Source organism: Jaculus jaculus, chromosome 12, assembly GCF_020740685.1.
Source record: "Jaculus jaculus isolate mJacJac1 chromosome 12, mJacJac1.mat.Y.cur, whole genome shotgun sequence".
NCBI lineage: Eukaryota > Metazoa > Chordata > Mammalia > Rodentia > Dipodidae > Jaculus > Jaculus jaculus.
Genome location: NC_059113.1, coordinates 60424882 through 60443988, shown reverse-complemented (window position 1 = coordinate 60443988; position 19107 = coordinate 60424882). Strand labels below are relative to the sequence as shown.

Below are 19107 nucleotides of genomic sequence, written 5' to 3'. Positions count from 1 at the left end.
CAGTGGCTAGCAGCCCTGATGTACACATTCTCTCTTTGTCTTTCTCAGTCCCTCCCTCCCTCTCTCTGTCTTTCTCTCTGTCTGTCTCTGCTTGCAAATAACTAAAATAAATAGTTTAAAATAAACACATAAAAATGTACCCCCAAAAACAGAAGAGAAAAAGGGTCCAATACAATGATGATAACATAGTTCAGCGGATTTGACACTGATGAGCAATAAGAAGTCTTTCATTCCTATCTAATGTATCTGGCTGCAATAGTTTAATGTATGTCCATGAAAAAGCCTGAACCTGTCAAATAGAAAATGGGTTTAAGGCTGGGCCTGGTGGTGCACACCTTTAATCCCAGAACTTGGGAGGCAGAGGTGGGAAAGATTGCCATAAGTTTGAGGCCACTCTGAGACTACATAGTGAGTTGCAGGTCAACTTGGGCTACAGTGAGACCCTACCTCGAAAAAAAATAAAAAGCCAGGTGTGGTGGTGTATACCTTTAAATATATTTTATTTTTATTTACTTATTTGACAGAGAGAAAGAGGCAGAGAGAGAAGGAGAGAATGAGTGCATCAGGTCCTCCAGCCACTGCAAATGAACTCCAGATGCATATGCCGCCTTGTGCATCTGGCTAATGTGGGCCCTAGCGAATCAAACCTTGGTCCTTTGGCTTTGCAGGCAAGCGTCTTAACTGCTAAGCCATCCCTCAAGCCTGGCACATACCTTTAATCCCAGCACTCAGGAGGCAGAGGTCGGAGGATCACCATGAGTTCAAGGCCAGCCTGAGAGTACATAGTGAGATATAGGTCAGCCTAGACTAGAGCAATATGCTACCTTGAAAAACAAAATAAAAAATTTAAAAAAGGCTGGAGACATGGCTTAGTGGTTAAGGCCTGCGAAGCCTAAGAACCTATATTCGAATCTTCAGGTCCCATGTAGCCAGATGCAGTGATGCAAGCATGCAATGTCAAACATGTGCACAAGGGGGTGCATGCATCTGGAGTTTATTCACAACAACTGAAAAGCCCTGGTGTGCCCATTCTGTCTCTCTCTCTCCCTCTCTCTCTGCCTTTCTCTCTTTGCCTCTTTTTCTTTGTTTCTATCAAAAATAAAATAAAATAAAAAGGAAATGGGTTTAAATTCTTAGATAACACATAATATGCCTAATCCTGTATTCCTAGAATGAATCAGCATTAAGTGTTCTAGTATCAGGGCTGGAGAGATGGCTTAGTGGTTAAGCACTTGCCTGTGAAGTCTAAGGACCCCGGTTGAGGCTTGATTCCCCAGGACCCACATCAGCCAGATGTATAAGGGGGTGCAAGCATCTGGAGTTCGTTTGCAGTGGCTGGAGACCCTGGTGCATCCATTCTCTCTCTCTCTCTCCCTCTTTCTCTCTCTGTTGCTCTCAAATAAATAAATAAAAATAAAACAAAAAAGATTTTTTTAAAAGTTTATTAAAAAAAAAAAAAAGAGTTCCAGTATCAGAGCTAGGTGAGCATGCTGTCCTGGCAGCTTGAAGGGTTCTTGTGGCAGCAGCAAGGCAACATAGCTGGATGGACGCTTTGGGATAAAAGATTAAACAAAATTGATCACAAACGGCATGGTGGCGCACATCTTTAATCCCAGCACTCAGGAAGCAGAGGTAGGAGAATCAATGTGAGTTCGAGGCTACCCTGAGACTACTTAGTGAATTCCAGATCAGCCTGAACTATAGTGAGACACTGCCTCAAAAACAAAAAAAAAGGGGGGGGGGCTGGAGGGATGGCTTAGTGGTTAAGGTGTTTGCCTGCAAAGCCAAAGGATCCAGGTTTAATACCCCAGGGCCTACATTAGCCAGATGTACAAGGTGGTACATGCGTCTGGAGTTCATCTGCAGTGGCTGGAGGTCCTGGCACCTCCATTCTCTCTCTCTCCCTCTTTCTCTCTGTCAAATAACTAAATAAATAAATAATAAAATATTTTTAAAAAATTGATCATATCTGGGCATTGTGGCTCACGCCTTTAATCCCAGCACTCAGGAGGCAGAAGTAGGAGGATCGCCGTGAGTTCAAGGCCACCCTGAGACTACATAGTGAATTTCAGGTAGGGTCTCACTCTTCAGGCTGACCTGGAATTCACTCTGAGTCTCAGGGTGGCCTCGAACTCATGGCGATCCTCCTACTTCTGCCTCCCAAGTGCTGGAATTAAAGGTGTGGACAACCATGCCTAGCTCAAATTTCTTAAACAAAAAAAGAAAAAGCATTCAGTGGGAGGCTGTGTCTCAGGGAAGTAATGGCAGAAGAGTGAAAGAAAACACACACTGCTCTGGCTTTGCACACAGGTGCACAAAGCGTGGCACACACCACAGAGAAATAGAAACAAATGGCCCTTAAGGGTTAGAGAGACTTTATTAGATTAACAGAAGGAAAGACTGTAATGGCAGTAGAAATATTCCAAAGAGCCTGAATAGTGGAAAGTCCCCAAGATGAGATAACAAAAGACTGAGGAAGGATAAACAGGGAGTCTGCCCAAGATCTCCTTGTGGTTTGTTGCTGTTTTTAGGGTCTCACTCTAGCCCAGGCTGACCTGGAGTTCACTATGTAATCTCTCAGGGTGGCCTTGAACTCATGGTGATCCCCCTACCTCTGCCTTCTGTGTGCTGGATTTAAATTTTTTTAAATTTTTTTTTTTTTGGTAGGTTTAACTTTTAACTACCACTTACACCCCATTGTAACCTTTGTTTGCTAAACTGTTAATTCTTGTAATCTTTTGTAACCTACTTGGTCACCTACCATAAATACATGTTGTATAAATCCCCTTACAAACCTAAACTCAGGGCTGATGCCATTATGAAATGATCAAACTGAGTCTCTGCCCACCAGCATGGATAAACTTCCTCTCCTCCGGACTCGGCTGTTGGTCTCTTGACACCCAGCAATTCCCATAACAAGAGGAGGAAATACAAAGAGCTCCAGCAATAAGGGAAGCAAGAGGGGGGTAAAGCCCCCCAAATAAATATTATTTTATATTTGATTTATTTGAGAGAGAGTGTATGTACCAAAGCCTCCAGCCACTGCAAACAAACTCCAGATGCATGCGCCACCTTGTGCATCTGTATCTCACGCTCCTGATTTCTAGGTTACCAGAATGCACTACTGTGCTCAGCCGTCTAGGCATTTGTTTGTTTGTTTGTTTGTTCAAAAAAATAAAATCTGGGGTCTGATGAGATGGCTTAGCATTTTAGGCATTTGCCTGCAAAGCCAAAGGAGCCCAGTTCGATTCCCCAGAACCCACATAAGCCAGATGCACAAGGGGGCCCATGCATATGGAGTTTGTTTGCAGTGGCTGGAGGCCCTGGCAAACCCATTCTCTCTCGCTCTCACTCTCTCTCTCTCTCTCTCTCTGCCTCTCCCTCTCCCTCTTCTCTCTCTCAAATAAATAAATAAAATATATTTTAAAAAATAAATAAAATCTAGGGCCTGGAGAAATGGCTTAGTGATTAAGGTACTTATCAGCAAAGCCAAAGGACCCAGGTTAGAATTCCCAGTACCCACATAATGTCTGATTCACAAGGTAGGGCATGCATCTGTAGTTCTTTTGCAGTGGCTGGAGGCCCTGGCATACCCATTCTCTTTCCCTCTCTGTGTCTGCCTCTCTCTCAATCATAGATAGATAGATAGATAGATAGATAGATAGATAGATAGATTTTTTTTTTTTAAGAAAATAAGACAAGCATGGTGGCTTCAATCCCAGAACTCAGGAGGTAGAGGAGGACTGCATGAGTTTGAGGCCACCCTAGACTACATAGTAAATTTGAGGTCAGCCTGGGCTAGAGCAAAACCCTACCTTGAAAAACCAAAAATATTAAAAAAAAAAAAAAAAAAAAAGTAAAAGAGAGCCAGGCATGGTGGTGCACGCCTTTCATTCCAGCACTCAGGAGGCAGAGGTGGGAGAATCACTGTGAGTTTGAGGTCACCCTGAGAATACATAGTGAATTCCAGGTCAGTTTGAGCTAGAGTGAGACCCTGTCTCAAATAAACATCAATCAATCAATCAATCAATAAATAAATAAATAAATAGAAAGAGTGCTGGAGAGATGGCTTAGTGGTTAAGGCACTTGCCTGGGAAGTCTAAAGACCCACGTTGGACTTTCCAGATCCCACCTTAGCCAGATGCACAAAGGAGAAACAAGTGCAAGGTCACAATGCCCACTAGGGGGAGCAAGCATCTGGAGTTCAATTTCAGAGGCTGAGGCCCTGGCATGCCAATTTTCTCCTGTGTGTGTCTCTCTGTCTCTGTCTCTAAAAAAATATTTGCTTTTGGTTTTTTTTTGTTGTTGTTGTTGTTGTTTTTGGTTTTTCGAGGTAGGGTCTCACTCTAGCCCAGGCTGACCTGGAATTCACTATGGAGTCTCAGGGTGGCCTCGAACTCACAGCGATCCTCCTACCTCTGCCTCCCGAGTGCTGGGATTAAAGGTATGTGCCACCACACCCGGCTTGCTTTTGGTTTTTGAGGTAAGGTCTCACTCTAGCCCAGGCTGACCTGGAATTCACCATGCAGCTCAGTCTGGCCTCAAACTCACAGTGATCCTCCTACCTCAGCCTCCCAAGTGCTGGGATTAAAGGTATGTGCCACCACACCCGGCTCTCTTTAAAATAATTTTTTTAATAAATAAAATAGGAAGAAAAGAAAAGAAATACTGGGCTGGGGAGATGGCTCAGTTTCCGTGTAAGCATGAGGACTTGTGTGGTATCCCCAGAATCCACATACAAGCTGGCTATAGCAGTGTGCATCTGTCATTCCAGAGGTAGGATAGTTAAGAATGAAAGAACCTGGAACATGCTGACTAGTTACTAGTCTAGCAGAATTGGTGAGCTTCAGGTACAACAAGAGACCCTCTCTCAAAAATCAAGGTGAGTGAGGTGGAGAGATGGCTTAGAGGTTAAGGCACTTGCTTGCAATGCCCAAGGACCCAGGTTTGAGTCTCCAGTATCCATGTAAGCCAGACGCAAAAGGTGGGGCATGCGTCTGGAGTTTGTTTGATCTGGCTGGAGGCGCTGGCGCACCCCATTCCTTTCTCTCTCTGCCTCTTCCTTTCCCTCAAAGAAAAATTTAAAAAGTGAAGAAAAAAAGAAATAAACTTAAAAAAAAAATAAGGTGGGGGCTGGAGAGATGGTTTAGTAGTTAAGGCACTTGCCTGTGAAGCCTAAGGATCCATGTCTAGTTCCCCAGAACTCACATAAGCCAGATGCACATGGTGGTGTATGCATCTGGAGTTTTGTTTGCAGCGGCTAGAGGTCCTGTCATGGTTATTCTCACTCTCTTTCTTTCTCTCAGATATAAATAAGTAAATAAGGTTTAGGCCAGGCATGGTGGTTCACACCTTTAGTCCCAGCACTCAGAAGGCAGAGGTAGGAAGATCGACATGAGTTTGAGGTCAGCCTTGTACTACAGAATGAATTCCAGGTCAGCCTGGGCTAGAGAGAGACCCTACCTTGAACCCCCCCCCCAAAAAATCCCTAATAATAATAAAGGTGGTGGGACTGGAAAGATGACTCACTGCTTAAAGGAGCTTGCTTGCAAAGCCTAATGGCTTAGGTTCAATCCCCAGTACCCAAATAAAGCCAGATGTGCAAAGTAGCACAGGTGTCTGAAGTTTGTTTACAGTGGCAAGAAGCTCTGGAGCGCCTGAACTTTCTCTCTAATCAAGTAAATAAAATAAAATAATAGCCAGGCATGATAGTACATGCCTTCTTTAATCTCAGCACTCAGGAGGCAGAGGTAGGAGGATCACCATGAGTTCAAGGCCAGCCTGAGACTACATAGTGAATTCTAGGTTAGTCTGTGCTAGAGCAAGACCCTAACCTTGAAAAAAAAAAAAAAAAAAAAGCCAGGCGTGGTGACGCACACCTTTAATCCCAGCACTCAGGAGGCAGATGTAGGAGGATCACTGGGAGTTTGAGGACACATTGAGACTACATACTGAATCACAGATCAGCCTGGGCTAGCGTAAGACCCTACCTAAATAAGTAAATAAAATAAAATGAGGTGAGAGCGATTGAGGAAGACATCTGATGTCAACCCCTGTTTTTCACATTCACACACACATGCACATGCACCTGCTTATACACCCATGTGAATTGGTGAGCTTCAGGTTCAATAAGAGACCCTCTCTCAAAAATTAAGATGGAGGGCTGGAGAGATGACTTAACGGTTAAGGAGTTTGTCTAAAAAGCCTAAGGACCTAGGTTCAATTCCCCAGGACCCACGTAAGCCAGATGCAGAAGGTGGCACATGTGTCTGGAGTTCGTTTGCAGTGGCTAGAGGCCCTGGAGTGTTCATTCTCTCTATATATCTGCCTCTCTATCTCTCTTTCTCTCTGTCTCTCTCTCCAATAGAATAAAACTTTTTTTTTTAAATTAAGGTGGGGGCTGGAGAGATGGTTTAGAGGTTAAGCACTTGCCTGTGAAGCCTAAGGACCCCGGTTTGAGGCTCGATTCCCCAGGACCCACAAAAACCAGATGTGCAAGGTGACGGCACATGCATTTGGAGTTTGTTTTATCTCTCCCTCTCTCCACTTCTTTCTCTCTCTGTCTGTCTCTCTCAAATAAATAAATAAAAATAAACAAAAAATAATAATAAAGGTGGATAGACGGGCATGATGTTGCATGCCTTTCTTCCCAGCACTTGGGAGACAGAGGTAGGAGGATCGCCATGAGTTCAAGGCCACCCTGAGACTACATAGTGAATTCCAAGTCAGCCTGGGCTACAGCAAGACCCTACCACGAAAAAACAAACAAAAAAAAAAAACAAAAAATTAAGGTGGAGGTCTTAAACAGAAGCTGTCTCTTACAAGCTGAGATGAGGAGTGCAGATGACAGTTGAGAAGTGTCACAGAAAAGTCGCTGCTGCCATCAGAGGGGAAACTGAGTTAGCGTGAAAGAAATCTGGCGGCCTAGAGTCTTGTTTTGGAATGAGCCAGGGAAATTTATCTGACAACCCCATAGCCAGTCCCTAGTGATGCATGTCTTCCTGGGGCACCAGATGCCTCCTGTGGGAAGAGGCTGGCTGGAGGCCTGGAGGCTCCTATAGTGAGGAGGTGTAAGTCAGGTGGATACTGCTGCCACCTTGTGGGAAAATCTGCTATTACCCTCGGTCCTCAGCGTCTGTTGAGCTTTACAGGATCTGGTGATGGATCAGAGAACACTCCTGAATTTAGGCCCAGAAGACAATGAAGAACCCCAGGAAGATGCACACAGTTGTTCAGTTCCTTTCCCCCCTGTGCTTGGTTCTGTCTTCTGTAGAATGGACACAAGGCCCTCTGTCCTAGAGCTATTTCAAAATTGGTTAAATGAGCCAATCTGTGGTTTCTTGGTATTTACATTTATTTATTTATTTGAGAGGGAGAGGGAGAGGGAGGATGGCGTGCCAGGGCCTCTAGCGGCTGCAAATGAACTCCAGATGTATGTGCCACCATGTGCATCTGGCTGGGTTCTGGGGAGTTGAACCTGGGTCCTTAGGCTTCTCAGGCAAGTGCCTTAACTGCTAAGCCATTTCTCCAGCCCTTAAAAAAATATTTTTACCCAGTGCTCAGGAGACAGACGTAGGAGGATCATTGTGAGATCGAGGCTACCCTGAGACTACATAATGAATTCCAGGTCAGCCTGGACAAGAGTGAGATACTGCCTCCAAAAAACAAAAAAAAATGCCAGGCATGGTGGTGCACACCTTTAATCCCAGCACTTGAGAGGCAGAGGTAGGAGGATTGCCATGAGTTTGATGCCACCCTGAGACTACATAGTGAATTCCAGGTCAGCCTGAGCTAGAGTGAGACCCTCCCTGAAAGAAAAAACAAGCAAACGATATATATATATATATATATATATATATATATATATATATATATATATATATATATACACATACATATACATACATATACATACATATACATATATATATATGTGTATATATATATGTAATATTTATTTGTAAGCAGAGATAGAGAGAGAGAGAGAGAGAGAGAGGGAGGGAGGGAGAGAGAAAGGAAGGAAGGAAGGAAGGAAGAAAGAAAGAAAGAAAGAAAGAAAGAAAGAAAGAATAGGTTGCCAGAGCCTCTTGCCACAATAAACTTCAGATGCATCTGTTTTTATGTGGGTACTGGGAAATAGAATCTGAACCATCAGGCCTTGCAAACAAGTGTTTTTTAACCAATGGGTTCTCTCTAGTCATTCTTGACATTTTTTTGAAAAAAATTATTGCCAGGTATGGTGACATACGCCTTTAATCTCAGCACTGTGCAGGCGGAGATCAGAGGATCACTGTGAGTTTGAGGCCAGCTTGAGACTACATAGTGAATTCCAGGTCAGTCTGGGCTGCAGTGAGACCCTACATCTAAAAAAATATTTATTTGTGAGGAGGGTCTGTTGCCATTACAAGTACCCATCCAGTTTTACATGGGTACTGGAGAATTGAACCCCAAGCTGTTAGACTTTGCAAACAAGTGCCTTTAGCTACTGAACCATCTCTCCAGCCTCTTTTATTTTTATTTATTTATTTTGAGAAAGAGAGGCAGAGACAGAGAGAGACTGGGTGTGTTAGGACCTCTAGCCACTGCAAACGAACTCCAGACACATATGCCACCTTGTACATCTGGCTTATGTGGGCTCTGGAGAATCAAACCTGGGTCCTTAGGCTTTGCAGGCAAGCACCTTAACCACTAAGCCATCTCTTCAGCCCTACCCAGCCTCTTTTTTAGCATTTGATTTTATTTTGGTTTAGTTTAATTTTTAATTTGTTTTTGTTTTTTGAGGTAGGGTCTCACTTTAGCCCAGGCTCACCTGGAATTCACCCTGTAGTCTCAGGGTGGCCTTGAACTCGTGGAGATCCTCCTACCTCTACCTCCCTAGTGCTGGATTAAAGGCGTGCACCACCATGCCCAGCAGTTTGTAATTTTTTTTTTTTTTTTTTTGAGACAGGGTCTCATGGAGCCCAGGCTGCTCTCACACTCATTGTGTAGTCAACCTCGAAGGTCAGATCCTCCGGCCTCTACCTCCCAGGTGCTGGGATTACAGGCATCTGCTACAACACCCAGGTTATATAATATTGGGGCTCGAACCTAGGGCTTTATGTGTGCCACTCAACTGAACTACATCCCCAGCCCTCCTACCATTTAATAAGTGCTCAATAAACATTACTTATGGTTGATTCAAGCGACAATGACATGTGAGGCCTTGTCCCCCACCCTAAAATATGCCTGCTGTACCAATGCAGTGCCCCGCAGTGCCAGCTTTTGGCAAGATTGAACTGCCAAGTTCTGGGCCACTGCTGTTATTTATTTTTTATTTATCTTGGTGTGCTGTGATGGAACCCAAGGCCTCGTGTATGCTGGGCAGGAGCTCTACCCCTGTGCTACACCGCAATCCCGTCACTGCGTTATCGTGTGTATCTTCCCCAAGGATGAAGGTTCAGTGGCCTTAATATCCCCCCTTTCAGAAGTTTGGGAAAAGGGGCCCAGCTCTGAGCACTTTCTCCCCACACCCCACCACGGACCATCAGAATGGCTCTGGGCTGTGACATCATAGACCCCACCCTGTCGTCGGAGTGGAGATTGGAGCAGAGGGGTCATGGGGCTGTGGCAGTGTGTGTCTGTGTGCGTGTGGCTGGCTGGGTTGGAGATCATAGAAACAGGTGGGAAGCTGTCCCTGGGACAGTGGGAAGAAAGGAGGCTTGGGGATAAGTACTGTTCAGTAGGGTGAGGAGCCCAGCCTGCTCTAGGCCTTTTAACTTTTCTTTTTTCTTCTCTATCTCCACCCTTCCCTCCTTTCCTCCCTCCCTTTTCTCCCTTTTTCTTCTTCTTCTCCTCCTTCCCTTCCTTCCCCTTCCTCCTCCTCTTCTTCTTCTTGAGAGAAGGGTCTCACTCTGTAGCCCAGGCTGGCCTGGAAATCACTATGTAGTCCAAGCTGGCCTCGAACTTAGAGCAATCCTCCTGTCTTGGCCTCCCTCGTGTTAGGTTATAGGCATGAACCAACACCCCTGACTGGCCTTTCTCTCCTCTGCTCATCTCCCATCTACCCCATCTCAGACACTGGCCTCCTGTGGGAGTTCATCTACCTTGGGAACAAGGACCAGCAGGGCCCAGAGTCTGCCTGACCTGGTTGGGTGGGCACAGGAGTCTGCTAGGTCCCTGTCACAGATTCTGCTCTGGATCCTAGCGCCCAGGCCAGATGGCACCAAGGCCTCAGCCCCAGGAGCAGAAGAATCCCAGCTCTTCTTAGACAGGACTGACTTCTTTGATTACCCAGACTCAGATGAAGCCAGTCTTCTTGCTGTGGCCCAGTTTATTGGAGAGAGACCCGTGGTCTTTAAGACAGGTACAGAGCAGCTGAGAAAGGGGCCTCCCTCCTCTCCGGGCTGAAGGGGAGCTGCCCTTGACGCTTCTCTGTCTGCCAGGTTCGGGACCTGGGCTCTTCCATCACTTCCTGGTGAGCGCCCTGACTGTCGCCTTCTTCTGGCTCCTTTTCCAGCTCTGCACCCACATGTGAGGCCTGTTCCCATGCTCCCCCCACGCTCACCCCTTCCAGAGGACCCAAGTCCTCTATGTGTGACCATTCCATTTGATCTCCCGGCCCTACAGGACTCTCCAGAAAGGAGCCTAAGGGCCCAGAACCCAACGCTGCGTCCAGACCCCGCTGCTCTCCTACTGATAATAAAGGTTGTCGCCTCCCTCCCCCTTGACTGCTCGGTGAGCAGTGACGGGCCAGAGAGGGGAGGTGTCCTGTCCTCTCTGTGAACAGCCTCGCCCTTCCCAGCCCGAAAATTCCAGAGGAGGAGCCTTGATGGCGTTCACGCAGATCGTCTTTATTAGCGGTCTGTAAAGCACCTCCCAGGGTCCCGGACCCACGACTGGAGGAAGCCTTGAGAGGGCTGTAGCACCAGGGACAAGCCAGAGCCTGAGGGCAAGATGTGCAGCCTAAGGGGAGGGGCTGGGGCCCTCACCTGCCCCCGGAGTTGCTCAGCATTGGGAAGCCTGGGGGAGGGCTAGCAGTCACCAGCCCCTCCCAACAAATCAGTTTGATATGAGAATAAATAAGTACATAATTAAGATTCCTCGGACTTCCTCCTCAAGAAGGAGCTATGCGGAGGGCACCAACCCCTCACAAGGCCCATGGGGTGGATTAAGGTGTCTCCTCCCTCCAGGTGATGGGGAGCAGAGAGAGCTTTGCAGCAGAGGGGCTGGGATGTCCTTAGTAACGGGGCCACCCCGTGACCTTTGACGTCTGGTTCTATGGTCGCCTTCTTTCCTCTACCTCGCCAGCATGGGGCTATGTGGGAAGAGGGTCACCCCCCCCACCGGGCTCGGCCACTTTGGGGGGAGACGCGGTTCTCTCGCCCTGCCTTCCGGTCACCTGTCCTCAGCGCTGGAGGGTAGATGGTCCCTCCCCATTCTGGGTCCATCTGTGGGTCTTGGGGCTGTCAAGGCAAGGGGTCCCTGGCTCTTAACCCCCCACCCATTGGCCCTAGAGCCCTGTCCCCACTGGGGTACGGGTGGGGGGGGTCCCCAGGCCCCCACCCTCAGTCCTGGGTCTGACAGGGAGAGGGTGGAGGGGAGCTTCGGGGCCGGAAGAGGCGGCAGGCCCCGCGGCAGATGAGGAAGAACCAGTAGAGCTGGGGCGCGAGGAGCAGCGCGGCGCCCAGGTTGACGTGCGCTGGGATGGCCAGGGGCACGGCAAGCAGCGACAGGCCGGCGTGGCGCCCGTAGGCCCAGTACAGGTAGGGGAAGAGCAGCACCCGGCAGCACAGGAAGCTGAGCAGCATCAGGGCCCCGTTCACCTTGTGCAGCAGTGTGTGCTGTTGCTTGTACTGTGTGGATAGAGCGGGGGTGGCAGGGGCAGAGAAGGACCCTGCCCTGCACTTACGCCCGTGGGCCTCTGCCCACCTGCCTCCCTGCACATTTCCACAGCCACCCACAGCCTCCCCTCCACCTGGCCTAGGGCTCCGCCCATGACCACCTCGGTACCAGGCTGATCGTACTATAATATATGGTCTAGGCTAGTCTCTAACCCTTGATCGTCCTGCCTCAGCCTCCTGCAAGCTGGGATTATAGGCACTGCCACCATGCCCAACAGCTGTACCTGGCCTTTAAAGAATCTTTGAGGGCTGGAAAGATAGCTGGCTTAGCAGTTAAGGCACTTGCTTACAAAGTCAAAGGACCTGCGTTCAAATCCCCAGTACCCACATAAAGCCCCATGCACAAGGTGCCAAGTGCATCTGGAGTTCATTTGCAGTGGCTAGAGGCCCTGGCATGCCCTCTTTCCCATAAATAAAATATTTTAAAATATATTTATTTATTTGCTTATTTGATAGAAAGAGGGAGAGAGAGAGAGAGAGAGAGAGAGAGAGAGAGAGGAAGTGAATGAGCACGCCAGGTCCTTCAGCCACTGCAAATGAACTCCAGATGCATGTGCCAGCTGGCTTACGTAGGTCCTGGAGAATCAAACTGGGATCTTTTGGTTTTGCAAGCAAATACCTTAACCACTAAGCAATCTCTCCAGCCCCAATAAAATATTTAAATAAAAAAATAATAGGCACGGTGGCACACACCTTTAATGCCAGCACTTGGGAGGCAGAGGTAGGAGGTTCGCCGTGAGTTCAAGGCCACCCTGAGACTACATAGTGAATTCCAGTCAGCCTAGGCTAGAGTGAGACCCTATCTCAAAAATAAAATAAAAATAAAAATAATAAAAAATATGCCAGATATGGTGGTGCACATCTTTAATCCCAGCACTTGGGAGGCAGAGGTTGGAGGATCACTGTGAGTTCAAGGCCACCCTGAGATTTATATAGTGAATTCCAGGTCAGCCTGGGCTAGAGTGAAACCCTGCCCCTAAAAACCAAAAAATACAAGTAAAATGAAATAATAATTAAAAAATAAAAATAAATAAATTATTAGAAAAATCTCTGAAAGCCCTCCATGTCTGCTCCCTACTATTAGACCCGTAGGCCCTCAGCTCCCCTCTCACCTGGATGAGGATCTTGCCCAGGCAGACAAAGGGGGTGCTGACCTCAGCCATCAACATGCAACCTAAAAAGAAATCTCCTTTGCCCTGTCGCCACACCTGAGGGGAGAGGCAGGAGTGTGAGGAGGAGGCCTGCCTGCTTCAGAGAGGTCCGAGAGCCTAACACACAACGATCCTGGAGGCAAGACTGCAGGCCTCACACCACAGAGGAGGGACAGGCTCGGATGCACAGCTGGATCTCCAAAGCACCCCAAGTAGACTCAATGCTTTTGCACCTCAGGCTGCAATGCTGCTAAGGAATGCCCCCCACCCCCAAGTCTTGCTGCTAGGTTTCCTACAGGGCTGGCGTGATGTGGGGGACCTGCTCTCTGCATCCATACCCCAGCCCACCTGGCTGTGGGAGAAAGGACTCACCACGGACAGCGGGAAGCACACGAGCACCATGACGGCGTGGTGGAGTACCATGAGGAACTCTTTGTGCAGGTAGCCACGCACCACCGCCCAGGTGCTGCCCAGGGCTCTGGGTGTCCCATCTTCTCCTCCGTGTCCTTTGACCTGGTGCTTGTGCCAGTGGCAGAGGAACATGGCGTAGATATCATAGATGAAATAGGGCACTGCGAATTGTGTGTAGGCAGAAGAGAGCCAGTGCCTGTAGGGAAGTGGGGTAAGAGGGGTTGAGAGCTCCGTTCCCAGGTGAGCAGCTCCCAGTGCTCCAGAGTCTGGGACAGCAAGCTCCCAACAACCGGGTCTCAGGTTACGGGCGGTGGAGCTGAAGGGTAGAGGCGGGTGAGGAGCTCGCCCAAGGTCATGCAGTCTCACAGCTACTAAGAAATGGGGCTGAGATGCAAGCCAGATGGACCTCGGAACCTATGCTATCTGTCTGTCTCTCTCTCGGTTTCTCTCTCTCTCTCTCTCTCTGCAACATAAAGGGGGAAGGGAAGGAAAAGACCAGAAAACTGTAGCTCACAAGGTAGAGATGGAAATGAGCTCTGGCCAAGTACAAATACAGATATGCAGAGTAAGGACAAATAGTGGGGAGACTGGTGCTCACCAGAGAAAGAACCTACAGCCCAGCTACAATTGCCAACTTACCATATGCCAGACCCTGTGCTGCGAAGGCTTTCTTTATAGTGCATTAACTTTTTTTTTTTTTTTTTTTTTTTTTGAGGTAGGGTCTTGCTGTAGCCCAGGATGACCTGGAATTCACTATGTAGCTAGCCTTGAACTCACAGCAATTCTCCTACCTCTGCCGCCTCCCATGTGCTGGGATTAAAGGCGAGCGCCACCACACCTGGCTGTGTTAACTTGTTCACTCCTCACAAAACCCCATGTACACAAAGGGGAAAGACTTGGGGGTGGGGGGCATTCCTTAGCAGCATTGCAGCCTGAGGTGCAAAGGTGTTGAGTCTACCTGAGGGGTGGGGGAGGGAGGGAATCTACCATTGGATTTTTTTTATAACCATGGAAAATGCTAATAAAAATTTTAAAAAAACATATACAGACAATACAACTGAGTCATGGAAAAGCTAGATAATGTGGCCAAGCAATAACCTCAGAAGTCCTTGCTGTCAACCCTACTGTCTCTAGAAAGTTCACGAGGTGTCAGAGCCAGACCTCCATGGTGAGGCAGAAGTGCTGCGGCTCTCTTTGCTCCAAGGTGGTCCATCTCATTTCTTCAAGTGTAGCCAAGCAGACAGGAGAAAATGCTGAGCAAAAGATGCTCAGGACAGAGAAAGTTCCATGGGCTTTGAGTGCAAACAAAAAACAGAAGTACACGAATATGCACCATTGCATTTTTTTTTTGCCTCGAGTCAGCACACTGGCACTTTCTCTGAAGTCCAGCAGTCCTCCGGCGGGTCTGAGGTGGTAGTGGGTAAGAAAGGCAAGCCCAGGGGAGCCTGTTCATCCAGGCAGGTGGGCTGGGGGTGAAAGCAAAGTCAGCCAGCCCTACTACACCAAGAAAGACCTGCTGCTGCTGCTGCTGCTGAGGAGAGAGTGCAAGACTTGGGGTGGAGGCCAGCTGGGGATGGAGTGTGCCAAGGTCGGCTGTTCTGGAAGGAGAGAAGGTCCACTCTTAAAAGAACCACTGGCAGTGTGTGCGGTGGGGAGGGGAGAACCTGCTAGAAGGGCATGTGACTGGAACACAGGGATGACAAGGGAGAGGCAGATGACCAGACATGAAGAACAGATACACAGGGGAACAGTGAAGAAGGAGAAAACTAGCCTTAGAGAAACTATAGTAAAGAGTAGCTCAAGCCTGGTGTGGTGGTGCATGCCTTTAATTCCAGCACTGGGAAGGCAGAGGTAGGAGGATCGCAGAGAGTTGGAGGCCACCCTGAGACTATGCAGTGAATTCCAGGTCAGCCTGGGCTAGAGTGAGACCCTACCTTGAAAAACCTAAAAAAAAAAAAAAAAAAATATATATATATATATATATATATATATATATATATATATTTTTTTTTTTTTTTTTTTTTTTATTTAAAGAGTAGTTCAGGTAGCATGCCCAGAAACATGGTGGGGGTTGGAACCTGTGGGACCCTCGGCTGGGAGAGTGCAGGATGGGCTCCAGGCCCCGGGCTGCTGTGTGAGCTGTTTTATCCCGTTCCCCACTCCCTCAGCAATCAGGTGCTCAGAAGGAGGAACAGCTGTTGCCCCTGATTAACCTTGATCCTCCCACCTACCTGAGGATTAAAGGGGGGGCAAGAACGAGCTTAGAGGGGGAGGAAATGAAAGAGCCAAAAGGTGACCCCTGAGTAAGAAGGTGTGAGGAGGAAAGGCCCTGAAGGCTAGGCTCCTCTTGGATCTAATTGGCCAGGGAAGGGGAGGGAAAAGTCAGGAGGAAGCCAAGTCATGGAGAGGGTATGAGGAGTTAAGCACCTACTACAGCCACCCCAATCCCTTCTTGCAGCAGCCCTTCAGGGCAAGGATGTAACCTCACCTTACAGAGGAGAGAACTCACATATGGGAAAAGAGAAAGCAAACAGATCAGGGGCAGCTGGGGACAAGAGCATCCCCAGGATGTCCCCTGGGGCTCAAGGAACACTACAGAATGGTAACAGAATCAGAAGCAAAGAGTGAAAGGAGGGCATCCTGGGCACCCTCAGAACCAACTTGCAGCACACAGCCAGCAAAAGTGTCCGGATCAGCACCACGGACAGGGCCCGTCTTCCCTCCACCTCTTCCTGCCCCACCTCTTAAGGCCTGGGCCTTTTTGGCAAGCACTAAACACTGCAGCAGCTTCCTGTGCCAAATTCTGGCCTCTTTGCCCTCCCTCCCCTCCCCCACGGCCTGACCCTTAGTGGCTTTGTTTGTGTCATCTTTCTGTTCTCTTCTCTCTTGGGCACAGAACTGGGTTGGACACTTGAATTCTGGGAGGAGTTGGGAGATAAGCCTAGTACAATGAGGGGCACCCCATTTGAATGCTGGTTGGAAATGGGACAGGAGGGGTGTAAGAGTTGGGGTGAGGCAGGGTTGGAAACGACATGCAGATCCCACTATAATACAAGAGGTCAGGAAGCTGACCAGACACTGCCTTGAGGGTTCTTTGATTCCCCCTACTCTTGCTCCCCTGGTTCTGACCTTTAAGTACAGGACAGGATGAATTTCTCCCTGAGTGTGGAGTTACAGCAATTATACAAACTTGCTCAAGCCCAAGTTAGCTGGGGTACTCCTGGATCCCACACATACACAGACCGAGGGGTCACGGGCAGAGGTGTTGTGAGGTACTTACTGGTCATCAATGATGTGCTTGCAAGAGGTGGACACGATGTAGCCAGCTGTGGAGGCCATGATGGCCTGGACGGAGGACACCAGCCTAGGCAGACAGGGGAAGGAAGAAAGGAAGGGAAGAAGGGACAAGCCGTGTATGCTGCTGCCTCCTCATAGTTAGTCCAGTTACTGTGCTTTGGGACTGGTCACTTCTCAGGGCCACTCCTTGACAACTTTCTCCCAGGGCCAGGCTCGCCCTCCACCATCACTTCCCAGATCCTGGCCTTGCTCAGCCACTGCCCGCCACTTTCCCCACGCCTCCTGGCCTTCCTCCTTCCCACAATCTGTGACAGCTGAGTTGCCTTCTCCCAAGACATGAGGGAGGGGGGTCATCCTGAGGTGAGGTGCTGCTGGGAGTGCTGACAGCAAAGCCTCTCCCTGAGGAAGGCCAAGGAAGCCTCAAGCTGCTCCCGCACCACGGGGCTCCCAATCACCAGGATGCTCATCACTCCAGTGCCTGGTCCCACCGTGACCCCAAGTTCCCCGGGGCCACTTTCCCGCCGCCTTCTTGAGTGCCACTGTGCTCCCTTCCCCGAGGCTGACCCTCATCCTAGGGATGTGCAAATTCCACCATCTTCTCTTCTGTGCCTTGGCCCCCCAAATACTGGCCCTGAAAAACACATGGTCTGCCTCTCGCCTTGTTCCCTGATATCTTGTAGGAATGTTTAGTCACATGCTGGTCTGTTTTGGAGGATGGGACAGTGACAAGGGGAAGGAAGAAAAGCAGGCTGGATGCTAGTAGACCAGATGGCTGGGTTAGCTTGAGGTCTCTGGGGAAGGTGAGGGGCCCAAGGATGAAAAGAAGCTTGGAGGTACACCCACTGACTGCCCACCACATGGGGCTGCCATCCCCTCAGGGCCAAGGGTCCAGGGAAGTGTTGGGGTCCCTGCCATCCCAAGGAAGGCTGACAGAGAAGAGGGGCTGAGCTCGGCGAAGGCATGCGATTTACCTGGCGGAGACAGTGACCGCGTCAGCCTCCTCCCAGCGCAGCTGGGGCAGCCTCTGGAGCGTCTTCTTGGATAGGAGGAAGAGTCCGGGGAACACAACCCCCCCAGCCACCATTGGGGTGAGCATGGTGGCTCAAACGGGGCAGGGAAACCAGCGAGCTGAAGGAGTTAGAGGTGGGGAAGGGACACCAAGCCAGGCAAGGAGAGAGAAAGGAGGAGGAAGGGGCACAAAGGGGACAGGGCGGGGACAGGATGGGACAAGGGAGCCAGACCAGGGGAAGGGAGGCAGCGACTTCGATGAGACTGGGAACACGGGAAAGAGGACCAGCCAGGCAGAGTCAGAAAAGAAAGGATGGGAGCTGGGGAGGAGAAAGCCAGTGGGAAGGATGGGAAGAGGCGACCAGGGGAGGACTTGGTGAGAGGACTGAGAGAGAGAAGGGACAGGAGGAGGAGGATGCAGCTGGGGGAGGGGAGGGAGAGCCGCGGCAGGTGGGGGGGGGACTTACGTGGAGAGGCTGGGAGGGCCCGAGGAGGCGGGGTGGGGGACGGCAGTGCCAGCCCCGAAAGGAGGGAGGGACCGAAGGTCTGAGCTAGGAGAGCAGCTGAGCAAATGGTCAGCGGTCAACACTGATCTCCTGCCACCACCGGCTACCACTGCCTTCTCAGGCTGCTGCCACAGTCCCCACTGCCTTGCGTGGATATTACACATGGCATTATAGAGTGGTGCCCAGCCCCCTGCCCCCTCTGTGGGGAGGAGGAGGGGGAGGGGAAGCTGTCAGCTTGGGGAGGGCAAAGGAGGGGGAGGGAAATGATGGCACCGACCAGACACCAAGAAACAGGACCTGCAGCAGTGTCGTCCATGCAGCTCTGAGCCACGGCAGCGGCTGCGACAGAGAGTGGGAAGGGGGGGAAAGCAAGTGAAGAGGGAGGGGGAGGCCCTTAAAGAGACAGAAGCTGCAACACAGGGGGCTGCTTGGGAACAAGCGACAGGGGAAGAGTGGGTTATCTCTTGGGAAAGAAGGTGGCCTGGGGCTCCTTGGCCAGCTGGGAATGGTCACTGAGCCCCCCCCCCCCATGGACCTGACACCATTTCCCATCAGCACTTTGCAAAATGCCTGGCATTTCCTCCTCTGCCAATACCAACAAACATGTGTCCCTCAGAGGCCAGCTGGGAAGCTTAGCTTCGGGGTGCCCACTCTAGCCGAGAGGATTCCCCAGGGAAGGGAGCCTGAGTAAGTAGTGTTTCTTGCTTTCCCTGAAGGGAAATGTTAAAGAGATACATAGGAACAAAACCATCTCACACACAATGCCCTTCAGACTCGGAACGCCCTTCGCCCATCAGAGGCAGGGGACACTAACGAAGCGGTCGCCTTGTACGCACTCTGTTGCAAGACTGTCCC

The 19107-nt window shown here is 49.6% G+C and overlaps 2 protein-coding genes and 1 non-coding gene across 4 annotated transcripts; 2 read left to right on the top strand and 1 right to left on the bottom strand.

Annotated features, from left to right (window-relative positions):
- The first annotated feature begins 166 nt into the window (after positions 1 to 166).
- On the top strand, positions 167 to 249 carry LOC123453910. Its single transcript, XR_006633081.1, has one exon. It is a non-coding gene; the product is annotated as a small nucleolar RNA snR60/Z15/Z230/Z193/J17 (small nucleolar RNA).
- A 9346-nt stretch (positions 250 to 9595) lies between these two features.
- C12H16orf92 (chromosome 12 C16orf92 homolog) lies at positions 9596 to 10513 on the top strand. The gene is made up of 3 exons (XM_004670187.2): positions 9596 to 9659; positions 10184 to 10342; positions 10422 to 10513. Exons 1-3 carry the CDS (start codon positions 9596 to 9598, stop codon positions 10511 to 10513), a joined length of 315 nt encoding a protein of 104 aa, XP_004670244.2.
- Positions 10514 to 10808: 295 nt separating this feature from the next.
- Tlcd3b (TLC domain containing 3B) lies at positions 10809 to 18602 on the bottom strand. Of its 2 annotated transcripts, XM_004670253.2 has the most exons (5): positions 17710 to 18601; positions 16722 to 16805; positions 13403 to 13637; positions 12992 to 13087; positions 10809 to 11831 (listed from the first exon to the last, which is right to left on the bottom strand). In XM_004670253.2, exons 1-5 carry the CDS (start codon positions 17832 to 17834, stop codon positions 11544 to 11546), a joined length of 828 nt encoding a protein of 275 aa, XP_004670310.1. In that variant the 5' UTR covers positions 17835 to 18601; the 3' UTR covers positions 10809 to 11543. The 2 variants fall into 2 exon arrangements, with proteins under 2 accessions (XP_004670310.1, XP_044987407.1); XM_045131472.1 differs by lacking the exon at positions 12992 to 13087 and having other exon boundaries at positions 17710 to 18602.
- Between the last annotated feature and the right edge of the window lie 505 nt (positions 18603 to 19107).

Bases quoted from the DNA above. Each gene is read 5' to 3' on its own strand.
- Tlcd3b (XM_004670253.2), bottom strand. From the start codon at position 17,834: ATGCTCACCCCAATGGTGGCTGGGGGGGTTGTGTTCCCCGGACTCTTC. The intron at 13,638-16,721 runs GTAAGTACCTCA...ACTTCCCTACAG, and splicing joins AAGCACATCATTGATGACCA to GCACTGGCTCTCTTCTGCCT. The intron at 11,832-12,991 runs GTGAGAGGGGAG...CTATCCACACAG, and splicing joins TGGGCAAGATCCTCATCCAG to TACAAGCAACAGCACACACT.
- C12H16orf92 (XM_004670187.2), top strand. From the start codon at position 9,596: ATGGGGCTGTGGCAGTGTGTGTCTGTGTGCGTGTGGCTGGCTGGGTTG. The intron at 9,660-10,183 runs GTGGGAAGCTGT...TCTGGATCCTAG, and splicing joins GTTGGAGATCATAGAAACAG to CGCCCAGGCCAGATGGCACC. The intron at 10,343-10,421 runs GTACAGAGCAGC...TCTGTCTGCCAG, and splicing joins ACCCGTGGTCTTTAAGACAG to GTTCGGGACCTGGGCTCTTC.